This window comes from Clarias gariepinus, chromosome 5 (genome assembly GCF_024256425.1).
Source record: "Clarias gariepinus isolate MV-2021 ecotype Netherlands chromosome 5, CGAR_prim_01v2, whole genome shotgun sequence".
NCBI lineage: Eukaryota > Metazoa > Chordata > Actinopteri > Siluriformes > Clariidae > Clarias > Clarias gariepinus.
In genome coordinates, this window is record NC_071104.1 from 22,643,585 (window position 1) to 22,660,935 (window position 17,351).

Below are 17,351 nucleotides of genomic sequence, written 5' to 3' on the forward strand. Positions count from 1 at the left end.
TAGTTCGTTGTTCTTCTGCGAATACCCTGCTCCTGCATGCTGTAATAGACAACTGCATCCTATAATAAGGCAAGTACACAACACAGCTTTCCGGAGACTCTAAAGTATTTCACAAGAGTACAGAGGAAGAGCTAAAATCCTGTTCAGTTAGATACATATTAACATGCTGGTGCACGCTAAGGCCTCTCCTATAGTTAGGCCATAATCAGGATCAATGACTGTGGCCATTATTTCCTCTGAAACTAAGAAGTAGTTTAGAACGAAAGTACTAATGAATTAAAATCCTTGAATGAGACTGTGTATCCGAATGTTGACTGACAATGTTGACAACATTTCTGTTGATTTTTGTAAGGCACTGATTCATACTGGGCGGCTTAGTGGCAGTGTCCTCTCAGACCTCCAGGGTCCAGGTTCGATTCCCGCCTTGGGTCTGTGTGCACGAAGGTTGCATGTTCTCCCTGTGCTTTTTGGGTTTCCTCTGGGAACTCCGGTTTCCTATCACAGTCCAAAGACCCTGTACACATGATAAAGTGTTATAGATGATGAATGAGTGAGTGAGGGAATGAGGGAATGAAATCCCTGGAACCACTGTGGATGCCGAAAATTTACTAGTACTGACATTTCTGTTGATTTTTGTAAGGTACAGTATTGATCCATAATGATGTGACATAAATAAAAAATAAAAAAAAACTTTAAAAAAAAGTATTTTCTAAAAGCCTTTTTGATGGCCTAGGCTCTACCACACTGATGGCCTGCACCCTAGCAGAGCTGGAGCAGCAGTCCTCTCTGACAACATCTCCAGGACACTACAACCATCTGACTGAAGTCATACCTTAGATTCCAATCATATTAGCCACATTACAACTTACCATACTGATAGACGCGCACAATGAAATTGTGTCTGTTCCCCGAATAGTGAGAAAAAAGAATAAATTTGTTTAATTCGCTTGAAACAGTCTTAACCATAAAACCAGAAAAAGGCCAAATAAGTAATCGAAATCTACCTCTAAAGTCAGATCCCTTGCACCTAAAGCACTTATTGTTAATGAAATTATCTCCGATTATTGCCTGGACACACCCTGCCTCACCGAAACCTGACTTAGACTAAATGAATATATATTGGAGTCTACTCCGTCAGGATATTTATATAAGCACGAGCCCCGTCACAACTATTCACAATGATGTACTCACTGTTACTCAGAAAACAAGGCCGAAGTTTAACTCATTTGAAGTGCTTATTATTAATGTTGCACTCAGTGAAATACATAATAAACCCTTGTAATATTTGACGCTGGCCACTGTGTACAGACCCCTGGAGCCATATGTTGATTTTCTTAAAGAGTTTGGACATCTGCTGTCAGACCTATTGATTAACTCTGAAAAAGTGTTGATAGTAGGAGACTTTAACATTTATGTAGATGATGCTTTAGCACTCGCATTTATGGATTTGCTAAATTCCTTTGGGGTTAAACAAAATATAAACGGAGCAACTCACCACTTTAATCATACGCTAGATTTAATTATATCCCATGGTATAGATGTCTCTAATATAGAAATTTTACCTCAAAGTGATGATATCACAGATCATCACCTTCTGATATATACTCTACCTGTAGAACAGATTAGCTGTGTCTCCCTATGTTAACGACAAGTAATTCACAAGTAATCTGCCAGATCTGTCCAAATTTCTGTCCAAAATAAATGCAGACGATCTAGATGAAGTGACTAACAGCATGGGTACTATTTTTACCAGTACATTAGACACTGTTGCTCCCATCAGATAAAAAAAAAGTCAGAGATAAAAGGTTAGCACCATGGTACAATAGTCATACTCACACCCTAAAGAGAGCAACCCGTAGCCTCAAGCAAAAGTGGACAAAAAAAACTAAATTAGAAGTTTTTCGAATTGCGTAAAAAAATAGTATTTGCAGCTACAGTATAGACAGACTCTAAAAGCTGCTAGGACCGAGCATCTGAGCCGACTGATAGCAAGAAACCAAAACAATCCCAGGTTCCTATTTAGTACAGTGGCTCATCTAAAAAAAATTTTGATGCCCACAGAGAGTTTCCCATCACAGTTTAGAAGTGAAGACTTTATGGACTTCTTCAATAATAAAAATCAGTAGTATCAGGAAGAAAATAATCGTTAACGAGGTTAAACTTCTAATAGCATCTCATGATCCCGTTCAGTCTAAAGCTTCACATTTAGATTTTCAGTGTTTTACAGGTACATATAGGACAGGAAGAGCTGTAAAAATTTATCACCTCGGCTAAATCAACAACGTGCTTGTCAGATCGAATCCCAACCAGATTTTTAAAAGAAGTGATGCATACGGTTGAAAAGCTGCTTCTAAACATGATTAATTCTTTATTATATCTAGGTCACATCCCTAAACCTTATTAAGCCTCTTCTTAAAAAGATCTAATTTAGACCCGAATGAAATAACAAATTACAGACCGATATCAAACTTTCAGTTTATATCACAAATATTAGAAGAGGTACAGTAGTATCAGCTTAAATATGCACTATCTTGCAGGAAAACAATATCCTCGAAGAATGTCAGTCAGGTTTCAGGCCCCATCATAGTACAGAAACTGGATTAGGTAAAATTGCAAATGGCTTATCTTATGATCTTGGTGCTGCATTCATATTCTCATAGATCGCTTACAAAATCACATAGATATTCAGGGACAGGCATTAAAATGGTTTAGATCATACCTGTCTGATCGATGTCATTTTGTAGATCTAAATGGAGAACTGTCTGTCAATAATGCTGGTGAAAAATGGGGTCCCACAAGGGTCAGTTTTAGGACCCCTGCTGTTCTCAATATACATGCTTCCCTTGGTTAACATCATTAGAAGACATGGTATTAATTTCCATTAGTATGCTGATAATACCCAGTTATGCATCTCAACAAAACCAGATGAAATACCCAAGTTGTCTAGACTAACTAATTGTGTGTCCAGGATATAAAAGATTGGATGACCGATAACTTTCTTTTACTGAATTTAGATAAGACAGAAATATTCCTTATTGGCCCAAAAACCAGTACACAACAGCTCTCACAATTCAGCCTGCGTTTAGAAGGATGTACTGTTACCACCAGCTCGACAGTGAAATACCTGGGTGAAATATTAGACAATAACTTGTCCTATGAAAATCATATCTCCAATATCACAGAAACAGCTTTTTTCCACCTAAGAAATATTGCCAAGCTTAGGAACATCTTATTCGTATCTGATGCAGAAAAGCTGGTTCATGCATTCATGACCTCCAGACTGGACTATTGTAATGCATTACTGGGTGGTTGTCCTGCATCCTCAATAAAAAGGGTACAGTTAGTCCAAAATGCAGCTGCCAGGGTTCTTAATAGATCAAGAAAATATGATCATATAACCCCAATATTATTATCCCTGCACTGGCTACCTGTTCAGTTTAGAATTAATTACAAAATAGTATTACTTACATACAAGGCTTTAAATGGTTTAGCTCCCACATATCTAACCAGTCTTCTGATACGCTACAATCCACCACTTTCCTTAAGATCACAAAACTCCGGACTTCTGGTAGTTCCCAGAATATCAAAATCTACAAAAGGGGGTAGGACGTTTTCATATTTAGCTTCAAAGCTTTGGAATAGGCTTCCAGACAATGTACGGGGCTCAGATACAGTTTTCCAGTATAAAAGTAGGCTTTAGACGCATCTATTTAATCTGGGATACACGTAACTCATCCCATAACCTCATACTCCAGTACATCTACTGTATCCTCAATGGAAACTACGCTAATTTCTTTCCACCTGTTCTTTATTTTTCTACCCGTCCCGAGGCATCTGGAGTTTGTGCCAGCTTTAGTAGACAGAGGCCAACCCTGCGAACATCCTGAGGCATCCAGAGAAGGACCAGCTCCAGCTGGATTCTGCTTTATGATGGTTTGGAGCTACACATGCTGCTCCTGTGCTCCCAGTAATCCAGACCTCCTCTGCCCTCTGCACCCGCTGACTCGTCCCTGTGCTGAACTGGACTTCATGATAATTTAAAGAACTTCTGTTATATTAAACTTTCAGCTGCAGCAACACACATGATGTTATATCATCTCTATCACCCAAATGAGGATGGGTTCCCTGTTGAGTCTGGTTCCTCTCAAGGTTTCTTCCTATTGCCATCTCAGGGAGTTTTCCCTTGCCACTCTCACCATCACCCTTGGTTTGCTCATCAGAGACAATCTCATTATTATCTAGACACATTTTTCTCACACATACACACTTTCATAAATTTTCTTTTCATTTCTGGGAAGCTGCTTTGAGAAGGAGCATTGTTAAAAATAATTGCTATATAAATAAAATGGAATTGAAGTGAATGTCTCCTATGTTCATTGGTTTTCTTGCTAATTTCTTTGAATATTTGAACGTTATTGTTGCTGTTGTTAATGATGATGATGATGATGATGAAGATGAAACAAGGCAAACAGAATGCAAAAAACAAAAACAAAATTAAGTTAAAATGTGTGTAAATAATATGTTTGTGATATCATTTTCACAACCCCAAAATGTTGCAGCTTTTCTCGGGTGTCTTGCATCTTGCAGTAGTGTTGTGTGTGTGTGTGTGTGTGCTGATTCAGTGCTGTGTTCTTTTAAACGGAGGGAAGGAGAAAGGGGGGCACCGAGCAGCCGCACATCAGCATCTGAAAGAAGCAGCATGTCTCCTCGAGCTGAGCAGACAAACCCGGTGCACTCGCTGCTAGCGGCGTTACACTGAATACAGACACTGCCCTCGCTGTATATACCTTCCTTCTTTTCTTTCTTCCTTTTCCTTTCTCGCTTGCGCTCGATGGAGGCGGCCGTGATGAAGCTGCACGCGATGGCGGACGTTAACGGGAACAGCGCCGTTATGGACGCGGAGCTCGAGGTGAAAAAGCTGCAGGAGCTCGTGCGCAAACTGGAGCGACAGAACGAGCAGCTGAGGACAAGAGCGGCGACTTCATACAGCCACAGCGGGCATTTATTCCCAAACCAGAACTGCGCTGGAAACACGGCCAGTGGTCATGTTTATTCAGGGAGTCTTTGCCTTTCAGCTCAGCCCACGCATTTGGAAGCGCACAATAGAGACGAACAGTACGTGTGTTTTCACGCTCAGTCTCCGAGCGAGGCGGAGAGCTCACTGCTGGACGAGCTGGAAATCCTAGACATCTTCTCTCTTCTAAACGCCGACCCAGAGTCCGAGGACAGCTGGTACTGCAACCCTGCTCCATTTCTGACCTGCTTTAACCAAGCCGCCTTATTCCTTCAATGCATTCCTGGCACTTCATTTTAACATTGTCTCAAATCAAGCCACACTACTGCTGTTCCTGACAGCACACAGAGCTATCAACAGTATATTGTTGCTGCTGACCCAATACTGTGATACAACTCTGTCCCAGATAGCCAAGAAATATGCATGTCCTTTTTTTATGCAGGTGCATGTATGTCTAATGGGATTCACTGTGATGTTTTGATAGCTGGCTCTGGTCTTGGTAAAGGTTGCGTCCATGTGTTTATTGTGATGCATCACCTGGATTGTGATACATCACAATGAACACACAGATTGTGATACAGTAATATCTTATATTTTATCACAGTAATATCTTAAAATTCATGTCTTTGTTGCTATGCATTACCTTGATTGTGTAACATACACACTTCCATAAATTTCCTTTTCAAATTTTCTTTTCATTTTTGTGAAGCTGCTTTGAGACAATGGCCACTTTTAAAAGCGATATATAAATAAATTGAATTGAATTGAAATAAATCACGATGATCACACAGGTTGTGATAATATGATCATCTTATCACAATTCGTGTTTTTGTTGCTATGCATCAGCTGGATTGTGATAAATCACAATAAACACACTGATTGTGATAATATGATCATCTTATCACAATCCATGTGATTATTGTGGTGCATCACCTAGATTGTAATAAAACACGATAAAAACACAGATTGTGATAATATGATAATTTTATTACAATGCATGTCTTTGTTGCTATGCATCCCCTGGATTGTGATAAATTACAATAAACACTTGGATTGTGATAATATGATCATCTTATCACAATTCGTGTTTTTGTTGCTATGCATCAGCTGGATTGTGATAAATCACAATAAACACACTGATTGTGATAATATGATCATCTTATCACAATCCATGTGATTATTGTGATGCATCACCTGGATTGTAATAAAAGACGATAAGAACACGGATTGTGATAACATGAATGTCTTTTTTGCTATGCATCACCTGGATTGTGATAAATTACAATACACAATTGGATTGTGATAATGTGATCATCTTATCACAATTCATGTAATTATTGTGATGCATCATCTGGATTGTTATAATATGACCATTTGCACAAAATTCCCTTTCTTACACATTGCAGTTTATAAGAAACTTTCATCAAGTTCGAATCTATATTATACAGAAAGTAAAAACATTTAGCAACACACTCATTGAGTACCATGTTAAAACTCTGGTTTATATCTTCAGGTTGTATGTGTCTCCAAAAGCAAAGCTGTTTCCTCGGTCACCCCTCAGCCCTCTGCAGTGGTGTAGACATGTATTCGACAACCCTGGGCCTGAGGTGGAGTCAGCTAAGCGTTCCTTATGCTACCGACTAGACCAGGGTACAGTATTCTTGATTTAGCATTCCTACAGCAAAGTACGACCTGAGCAAGATTAGTATGTAGTATGTAAACATTTAAACAGGGCAGTATTCTCAGAGGAAAATTGGAAATGTTTAATATGGCTAATCATCTTGAAACTCTTCTATTAAGCTTTTGCAAAGTTGTTTAATATACTGATTGTATTTCAGTCAATAAAACTCTACATTTACCTCAGATATACTGGTATTGGTAGCTGCGAGAGCAATCATTAGCAACAGTAATCTGTCCTAAAGTATAAAAGGGCACAATTATTGTGAGAAATGTAAAATTAGAACCACTGGTGAACAGTTATATAAGTGTCATTGTACTTGTGTATAATCACATGATTATGATTAATACCCTGGGTGATGTTATAAATAATCTTCATGTTCCACTACATTAAACCCAGTGTGTGTTGTAAAAAAAGAGATTTGTAGTACATTTGAGATTAGTATATTTTTCACTGCTAATAGTATAGTACTTTTTATTATGTTGCTACTGCAGTTACAGGATCGTTCTTGCATGTATAACGTTTTTAAATGTTTGTGTTAATCTTTGTCAGTGGTAATCCATTTAAGTGAATCCTTATAAATGTTAATATATCACTCTATTCACAAAGCATAGAGATCAAGCTGTTACAGAGCTTTTCCTGGCCTTAACTCGGTTTCGTCCTGAAATATTCGACAGTATTTTGCAGCCATGGTGGAGAGGATGGTTACCATAGAAACTATGACTATATTAACCCTTTCAGCTAAACTAGAGAGAAACAGTGTGCTGGTTTTGTTTCGAAAGTGAGCCTGGACAGGCATGGCATTACGATCAGTTTGGATCTGTGCATGTATAAATATGAGACATGTGTACAGAGGGGTCCGCTGTTCAGCTTTGACCTCTTGTTGCTGTTGAAAGGCCAGATTGAGCAAAGGTTGGCTGTGTGCTGGAAGGTTATGAATACAGCTTTGTTTAGCCCCTCTCTAAAACGTTTTGTTCTTGTGGGCGGCTATGAATGCTCGTTTTCATGTTGTCTGTGGCAAGGCTAATTTTTTCTGTGGTACAGCTAAAGCATGGTGCTCGTTTTGCTTAACAATAAATCGGTGCAGGCCAATTTTTTTATGTGAAATGCATACTTTAATATATATATATATATATTTTAATTTTTCCTAGGAAGGCATTAACCATTAACACAACTAAAATTGTTTGCCATCACCAAAGCCCAATACACTAATCAGCGTTATTGAACAAGCCTAATGTTCTTAGCTTTCTCCTGTACATATAGAAAAGTATGCACCATAAACTGACCAATAACTAATATCCCTGCCATTCTTTTCTTAGCCAAAAGATGGAAAGGAGCTCTATCTGGCAGTGCATCATCTTTATCATACAGACCTGCAGATGGACTCTCCTTCTTAAGCACCTCAGTTAAATCTCTTACTAAACCTGCACTAACTGAACAAACAGGTAACACCATCATTACAGCTATGCTAACAGACTCAAAATGTAACAGAAATAATAATTTTTATGCTTCTGCTTTCTCTTTACATATTCACAGTACATTAATTATATAGTACTGCATGCCTTTTTTAAATATCATGAACCTTTTGCATATGAGGTGTGCATGTGGATAATATACAAATAGGGTAACTCAGAGCATTGGCGTGCTTATTGATTTGTGCCCTAGAAACAAAGATATCATATATCATTCTATACTTCTCAGCATATTTCAACCAGACTTAGAGAAATGTGAGACTTATTGATTGACTCTGGTAATGTCCTTTATGCAAGTGTCTCAATCAGCATTTGTTCTTTGTACCAAAGCATTTATATTAATACTGTCTTGTTAGGTGCATAAATATAGACATCAACTACAATGACTGTTCGTATTACTTAAACAAAGCATGATGACCATATTATCACATTCATCAGTTGAAATCTGGTAAATCCATTACAATGAATCATGTCTCATGTGTCTGTTGATCTAGTTCCATCTCCTCAATCCAGCCACTGCTCTCTCCAGTCACCTCCCCCTGGGAGGAGTTGTGCTGGCCTGGCCGAGAGATCGCCCTCATTCCTCTATCACCCGGCTACTCACAGTAAGCCTCATCATACTCATCCATCTTTCATTCTTCTATGAGGCACAACAGTTTAGCTAATTTGGAAGTGAGTCAGTAACAAAAGTCATCAAAGCAAGTATAAAAGACTTGTTAAATACCTTTTTCAGTAGTAAGGTCTTGTGTTCATAAGACTACATGGTGTCAATATGTAACCCTATGAACAACTGACATAAAGCCTACACACATCTTTATAAAAGCATATTGTAGTAAATGTATGCTGGACCATAACTATGATAAATACTTTAGAGAGGTCTACATTTAAAAAAAATGTGGCCTAATTCATTTAGCCACCACGGTTCCGAATATCACCCACACCAAGATACTGTAATCTCGAGGTTATGCTATACTTCCATTCTTCCTTAAACTGCCTTAAATTGTATAATGCCATTAAACTAACATTTGGGTTTGCAGTTCTCTCTTTCACTCACTTACTGTGTCCTCATCCTCCTTTTTCTTACTTCTCCAGGCGCCTTACTGAAAAAGCACATATTAAAAATCTATCTAAAAATTTGCACTTTAGATTAAGTGTATGGGCTAAACTAAAGCATTGCTCTCAGGTCAGTTGAGACCTAGTTATCGTTCTTTTATCACCTTATGGAGCTATTTCTCTTTACATATTAACAGCCACACATGCTTTGAAGGGAAAAAAGATTCCAAAACTGCAGACATCTGGATCATGGTGTCCTTATAGTTAGTAATAGCCCCGAGCATCAGCTGTCAAAAAAGACTGCTTGTCATCATAACCCAAGTTAAATGTCTTAGGTTTTTGTTCATTTAATTTAATTAATTTTATACTCAGTGGCAACTCATGTTTAATAGCAAATAGTGAGAAATAAACCAAATTAATTTCCACATCCAAAAATTATAAAGCAAGTTGTAAGTGCTGATAAGGTGTCTATGATGTACATAGCCAATTTGGAATGTTTGAGAGCAGTAAAAGAAGATTATGGAATGGATAATGTCTGTACATTAGAAGTGTGTAAAAACCACAGTGAATTTGTTACCCATGCAGGAAAGAAGGGATGTTCTGTGCTTTTTTCCAATGACTAAATATTCCGCACTGGTTTCATTTCTTTTATGTGGCGTATGTTTCACGGTTCACAGCTGGACTATTTGTTGTCGACTCTCAACTGTTTTAAAACAGGGTTATTATAATTTCATTGAATTTTAGCAGGAAAATTGTCATGTCATGTAATAAGTTATGTAAGATTAGTTTTTAGTTTTTTTATTAGAAATTAACTTTATTAGAAATGGGGGAAAAAATCAATTCATATTATAAAATGTCAGGGTGTGTATCACAGTTCTGTTGTGTGTCAATTTATGTATCACACTGACTCCAAAATAGTTTTTTGTTAGTTTTTTATCAAATTGGGATATTTATAAAATTGTGATACTTACAGAATCACAATAGAAATACAAATTCCAATCACGCATCAAAAATATATGCCTCTCTTCTGACTGTCACATGATAGCATCAGTGATGGTGCGACTACTGACAATTTTAGCTTTAGAGGAAACATAATACTACACATTGATAATTCAATTCAAGTTTTAAAAAAGGGCATAAATAACAAATATGATAACCCCCCCCCTCTGTATTCATAAAGACTAATGCCAATGATGTCACTGTAATAACAGGATTTTATATACTGTACACTGATTAGCCATAGCATTAACACATCATAACATAAAATTTTTTTTATCAATTACATAACAGCAAACTGATAACAGGATCATTGGCACCCAAGGCTCATCTATGCCTGTGGGGACCAAAGGGCAGCCCGTCTGGTCTGATTCCACAGAAAAGGCAAAGCAGCACAAATTGCTAAAAATAATCAACACTGGCCAGGACAGAAAGGCACCAGAACACCCAGTGCACTGCACAAGGGGCTTAGCAGGGAAAGAGCCCAAGACTGTCGACCTCCAGAATCACCAGATCCCAGCCTGAACTAGCACCCACTGAATGCATCAGCCAAACAAATCTGATCCACAGTGGGCCCCACCATGCAGCCCATGGTACTCAGAGGATCTGCTGCCAACATTCTGGTGCCAGTCACCACCTCACACCCCCAGAGGTCTTGTGGCGTCATGCTTTAAAAGACCAAAGCCCTAGTGTCCAAAGGGAAACATACGGTATACTGGGCATATTTTGCTTGGTAATGTTATGGCTAATTGGTGTATATCTTTATTTCTTTTTAATCTTATATTTTATAGTCATTTTTGACACATCACCATTATATTTCATTTATTATATACAGTATATTTATACATTGTATATATTTTTACCTACTAGAAGTCCAATGAGTTTTAAAGTCAGTCTTTATGTTTGTCGTAACATTAATGTATGCCACTTGACAAAAGAAGTTATATGACAGGGCTGACAGTTGGAAAATACCTTTTAAATGATTATGCAGCTTTACGTCAGTTGTCATAAAGGTGTCACATAGCCATTTGATTTCCACCCTTAATTTTAAGTTTACTACAAAACTTAACGTACATTTTTCCCTAGATTACAGCCGTCCACATGCTGCAGTCAGTCCACAGTCTTCCATGAACAATGAGTTCAGCATCTCAGAGCTGGATGATGACGATTCAGTCTCTATGGACTACAAACTTCAAGACATGACTGATGTCCAGGTCATGGCCCGGCTACAGGAGGAGAGTATGTAGACTTTTAGACAATTATCCACTCCATTATATAAGTATATGAGAATATCTACTGATTTGGATTAAAAGTTTGACAGGGCAAGACGTACAGTATTCAGAGCTCTGTGTACATGTGTTCAGGTCTGCGTCAGGAGTACGCCACTACCTCGGCCACTGGTGCCCGCCGGAGCTCCAGCTTCTCTGTGCACTCAGGATTGCGGCGCCCAGAGAGGACCGATGTGAGGATGGAGGATGATGATGAGGATTTTGATGACCTGCCGCCTCCCCAACCACGACTTTTCCGTACAGGGTCAATGCAGCGGAGTGTGTCACACTCACACAACTTGTCCAGTCTCAGAGAGCCACGCCGCTGCAGCTCCTCCAGCACACAGTACCTCAGCAGCCCCTGTCCCAGCACAGCCAGCTACTCAAGCACTGAAACACAGGGTTACCGCACCAGCACAGGTCAGCAGTGTGTGCAATTATTGCTTTTAGGAAACTTTTCTGCAGCACAGAATAAAGCATTTGAATGTAACATTTGCATGGTAACAGATTTACAAACAGATACCTAATTAGGTAAAGATATAACATCATAACTGAAATAACCTTTTTACAGCATCTAGAAAAAGCTCGGTAAATTATGGTAAAGCAAAAAAACAGACAGAAAATAACTGATTTTATGTTATACACTGCCTGGTCAGTTTATAAGGTACACCTACCAGAACTTCCCAGGTGTTAGAGTTTAAAGGTTTTAACTATTTTTGCGCATACACAACAACAGACTGTAGTCCATCTGTCATGATGCTGGGATTACCAACATCTCCCCCACTTCCACCTGCCAATCATATAAGTGTATTTTATATATATATATATATAATTACATGTGTAGGGTAAGTGTACCTGATCAAACTGTCCATATACTGTAACTATCCATTATATACAGTAATATAAAATAATGTTTTCATCATTTTTAAACAAAGCCATTGCATTTACCATTTGTGAACTCGTCACCAGTTTTATTAATTATGAGTGGTTGAATGGCAGTTTATGGCAGCATTTGGCCTAGACAGCAAATGTTTATCTATTCATGCCAGAGTGGGTGTGGTGGATGCGCACATGCTGGAGGAGGTGGTAGAGGTGTGAGCTGTTTGTTTAGATTATGATTATATGATTAGAAATTTTTTTTTTTTTTATCTGGTAGCTGCCAAAGTTCTTTTTCATGTTGTGCCATACCAAATGTTTCAGTATTTTCTTTTTATTTTATTTTTAATAGTGAAAATATTCTATTTGATGTTTTTTTTATACTTTGTACTTTTAGACATGCTGCGGAAAAGCATGCCAAATCTGATACGAGCTCCCAGCATGCTGTCCGTGCCGAGTATGACAAGTATTACAGCTCCTGCCAGTCACACCGCTTTCTCTTCGTTTCACTCTTCACCATCGTCCCTACGCAACAGTCAGAGCTTTGACTCTTCAAGCGGCCTTGCCAGGCTTCAGTCTGCAAGTAAGGCCAACGCAAAAGAAATCCCTAGACAAGAACACAACACAATAGTCATCACAGCCAACATTTGGACAGATTATATAATGATTAACACTTAACAGCACTGTGAAATGAAACAGTACATGATAATGGGGAACTGTTACCAAAAGGTGGCTTACCAAATGTAGACATTAATGCAGGAAGAATAAAATTATTATGAATATAAGAATGTAAAATTGTCACTGATGATATCAGATAAAGTCCATAAGTAATAAGTATTAAGTATTTGGACAGTGACACCAAAAAAGTTGCGATTGAAGTGTCGACCTTCAGCTTTTACTCAAATGGTTAAAAATCTAGCATTAACAGTTTAGGAATTACAGACATTTTTACTAAGTTGCCTGAATCGTCATAGGCGCAGAAGTTATTGAAAAAGTTGTTTGTTGGCCAGATGTGACCTGTGTGTTTTATATTTTAAGGCAAAGTCAAATTGGAAAGATAAAAAAGGCACAGCATTGATTCTAAATATTGAATGTGCATTTAGCACTTAGCGCTAGCGCAGCTTAGCTAACTTAGCTGTTCATATAAAATCACAATATGCAGTCCAAAGAGATGTCAATGCAGGTAAAGGAGGGTATCGTTAGAATGAAAAAAAAATCAGACCTTTTATAGGGATAGCACAAACTTGTGGCCAAATCCACATTTGGTAATTTTTTTTTACATTCTTATAAAGAAGGAATGCAATGGCAAACGCGGCAATGCCCAAAGGCCTGGAAGACCACAGAAATCAGCTAAAGTGAATGATTTCAAAATTCTTTCCTTGGTAAAAAAAAACAACAACAACAAAAAAAAAACTTTACAATATTTAGCCAAGTCAAGAATGCTGTGGAGGACGTAGGAGTATTACTACCAAAATCTACACTAAAGTTTATGCCTTCATGAATATGAATACAGTTGATTTATGTCAAGATGCAAACCACTGGTAACACTTAAGAATGGAAAACCAGGATACTCACTCATCCTCTATACCACTTATCCTAAACAAAGTTGTTGAAGGCCTGGAGCCTATCCCAGAGGACTCGGGCCACTAGGTGAGGTCAACTCTAGACAGGGTGCCAGTCCATCACAGGGTACAAGCATACACCCACTCACATACCCAACTCATACGCTACAGCCAATATTGGAAATGAGGTGTGGGAGGACTCAGAGGAAACCCAGGCCAGAATAGACTTTGCACTGCCTGTTCAGTTCTAATACAAGATTAACTTGTACAGGAATAATAGTTTATGATCCAAATCACAACACATCATCACAAAACAGTGTGAGGTAGTGTTATAGCATATAGAACTGGGTGATGTGTTACAGCAGATAAAGTAGCAGGGTGAATGACCCAAAACATACCATGAAAGCAAACCAAGGCAAAGAAATAAAATGCTGTTGAATGGCACAGTCACATTTAACTAAAGACAAAATTGAAAGCAGAAAGACCCACAAAAAAGCAGCACCTAAACAGAGAAAACTCAGCATTTGGTCATGTCCATGGGTTCCAGACTTGAGACGAATGACTGCAAAGTTCTTACATCAAAGTATTAAAGACAATCCTCAATAACTTTTTAACTTATGAAAATAAAGGAACCAAAAAAATGGCTACATGGTTAATGTGATATTTTTTTGTTAAACCTCTTGTTTTAAAACTGAAAGTCTATACTTCTTTATTGCTTAATTTCAGTACATAAGCAAAAATATATTAAATTTAAATTATATTTATATCATATTATATTTTATATAATTTAATAGAAAATAGAATAATTTTCTAATTTTGTTGTCTACCAGACATTGACATGTACTTTGCATTAGCCCATATTTAATCAAATCTGTAATGTCAGTTCCATCTCCAGGTCAGCTGCAACAGCGAGTACAGAGTATAGGCACGTTCTCCACAGCAACACGACAACCAGTGAAAGCCACTGCCTACGTCAGTCCCACAATACAGGGTCCCATCACGATGCCTTCATCTGTTAGTTTAAACTCACTCTCCAGCAATAGTGTTAGTAAACCCAGCAAAGCCAGCACTCCACCCGCTACAAGTCGCAGTGCTCTACCTCGACCAGCCTCCTTCATTGGCACCAGTGGGACCACACGCAGCAAGATCGCTCAGCCAGCTCGCAGGTAAACACAGTCTAAAACAAACTGTTGGCCTAAATTCATACTAGCATCTGGACAGTATTAAGGCTGTATGTAGACCAATCAGCCACAACATTATGACCGCTGAAATGTGACATGAATGACATTGATTGTCTTGTTGAAATGGCATGTTGAAATGGGTGGAAGGCAGAAAGTAAACATTCTGTCCCTGAAGTAGATGTGTCGCAAACAGAAAAAATTAGCATGCGTAAGGATTTGATAAATTAGCGATAAATTGTGATGGTTTGACAACTGGGTCAGAATAACTTAAAAACTTTCACTCTTGTGGTATATTTCCAGTCTGCAATGGTCAGGACCTAACAAAAGTGGTCCAAGAAAAGCAAACTGGCGAATCAGTGACAGGGTCAGTGGTGGCCAAGGCTCATTGATGCATGTAAGGAGCAAAGACCGGCTATGTAATTCAATCCAATGGAAGAGCTCCCTTTGCTCAAATTGCAGGCAAAGGTACTGCTATTAACTGGTCAGAATGGCCATGCTAACCCACATCCACCACCAAAGTATTTACACTGGGTATATGAGAATCAGAACTGGACCACAATGCAGTGTATAAAGGTAGCCTAGTGGTACCTGTGAAAGAGATGGCAGAAAGTTGCACTATTGGAAGAAAGCAAGCTGAAGGCAATGTGACTCTTTGGGCAATGTCCTGCTGCATGTCATTCATGTCATGTTTTTTGACACATTCCACCTACCTAAATATTGATGCTGACCAAGTACACTCCTTCATAGAAACAGTATTCCCCGAAGGCAGTGGGGGGATCTCAGCACGATAATGCAACTTGTCAGACTGCAGAAATAGTTCAAGAATGGACTATTTGAACACAATAATTAATTTAAGGTATTGAATTGGCCTTCAAATTCTCTAGATCTCAATCAAATCAATCTTGTATGGGATGTGCTGGAAAAACAAGTCTAAGCTATGGAGGACCCACCTCACAATTTACAGGGTTTGCAGCATAGGTTTGGGGACCTACTCAATATGGGTGGATCATGTTATGGCTGACTGGTTTATACTGTGCATACATGTGCATACATTGCCTGATTTTGCAAGCATTTTGCAATTTAGTGATTTTAATTACAGGTTTTAGGATGTTTTACTGTGCCATATCACACAAAAATGCCTGTGTTGATTTTCATCAGCTTACTGACTCCGCCAAAGAGTATGGCGTCCCTGAGTGCCCTGCGTGATGCGAGCTGGAGGGATGGATGTTACTGATGCTGGATATCCCACTCCTAACAGTGTTTCAGGCCCAGCTGGCTGGGTAAAACTGTTGTTTACAGGCAACAGAAAAACGATTTAAACTTAAAATCATTGATGTGTGAACATGGAATGGTGTACGACGGTTAACACAGCTAATTTCGTGTATGCCGTATACATACAAAAATTGCAATATGCCCCAGTGACCAAAAACTTTGATTAGAACATTATGCAAATGATTGTTTACATGTAAGGTATTCCCCCATAATTAAAAACTGTTTGTTATTTAATTCTTTATACTTACAGACAACAAGTAAAATCAAGTAAGACTACATAAGACAGATATTGTTAGCTCTTAGTGCCTAATGGTAAGTGTTTTAAGGTTATGCTGTAAGTAATTTCCTGACTGCCAAATGGCCCTTTTTATTATCCATTGTTGGTTGGAACTGTTAGGTCAGTTTTGTTAAGTTTTATTTCACAAACCACATTTAGTACTACTGGACGCAGATTTGTAAGGAAGCACCTTGATAAGTATAATAGTGTCAAAAAATAAGATAACATTGAAACTGTGAATTTCAATAACTACAAATGTGAATACTGGACAGCTTGCCTTTGACACTATTACAAATACATTAACACACTGCTCTTATAGAAAATTGGCTTTAAAAGTGTAACATAAGTACCGATGCCTTGTAATACGATTGCGACATGCATATTGTGTGTTTACAAGCTGCTCATATGAAAGAGCATTGCTGATGGATTGCACATCTTGGTAGGAACATGAAGGAAAATTCGAATAAGTGTATTTTAACATTGAAATAAAGGTTTTTCAACTGACTGACTTCACTTGAACATGTTGAATACTTGATGTCTAAGGAAATGCTACACTGTATGCATGTAGATGACACTATGGCAGAGGATTATCATAGTTGCAATACACCTTACTTCACCACAAACTCTCAGATATAGTCAGGTTATATTCATATATGAGTGAGGATATGATGCAGGGCATATTTACATTCTCTCAGCAATATT

General features: G+C 38.3%; 1 protein-coding gene across 3 annotated transcripts; it reads left to right on the top strand.

Annotated features, from left to right (window-relative positions):
• Positions 1–4,668: 4,668 nt before the first annotated feature.
• slain1a (SLAIN motif family, member 1a) lies at positions 4,669–17,162 on the top strand. 3 transcript variants are annotated; one of them, XM_053495936.1, is made up of 9 exons: positions 4,669–5,232; positions 6,528–6,664; positions 8,012–8,137; positions 8,659–8,769; positions 11,300–11,452; positions 11,578–11,901; positions 12,755–12,940; positions 14,803–15,085; positions 16,259–17,162. In XM_053495936.1, the coding sequence occupies exons 1-9, from the start codon at positions 4,832–4,834 to the stop codon at positions 16,332–16,334; spliced, it is 1,797 nt and encodes a 598-aa protein (XP_053351911.1). In that variant the 5' UTR covers positions 4,669–4,831; the 3' UTR covers positions 16,335–17,162. The 3 variants fall into 3 exon arrangements, with proteins under 3 accessions (XP_053351911.1, XP_053351912.1, XP_053351913.1); XM_053495937.1 differs by lacking the exon at positions 8,659–8,769; XM_053495938.1 differs by lacking the exon at positions 8,012–8,137.
• Positions 17,163–17,351: the final 189 nt, after the last annotated feature.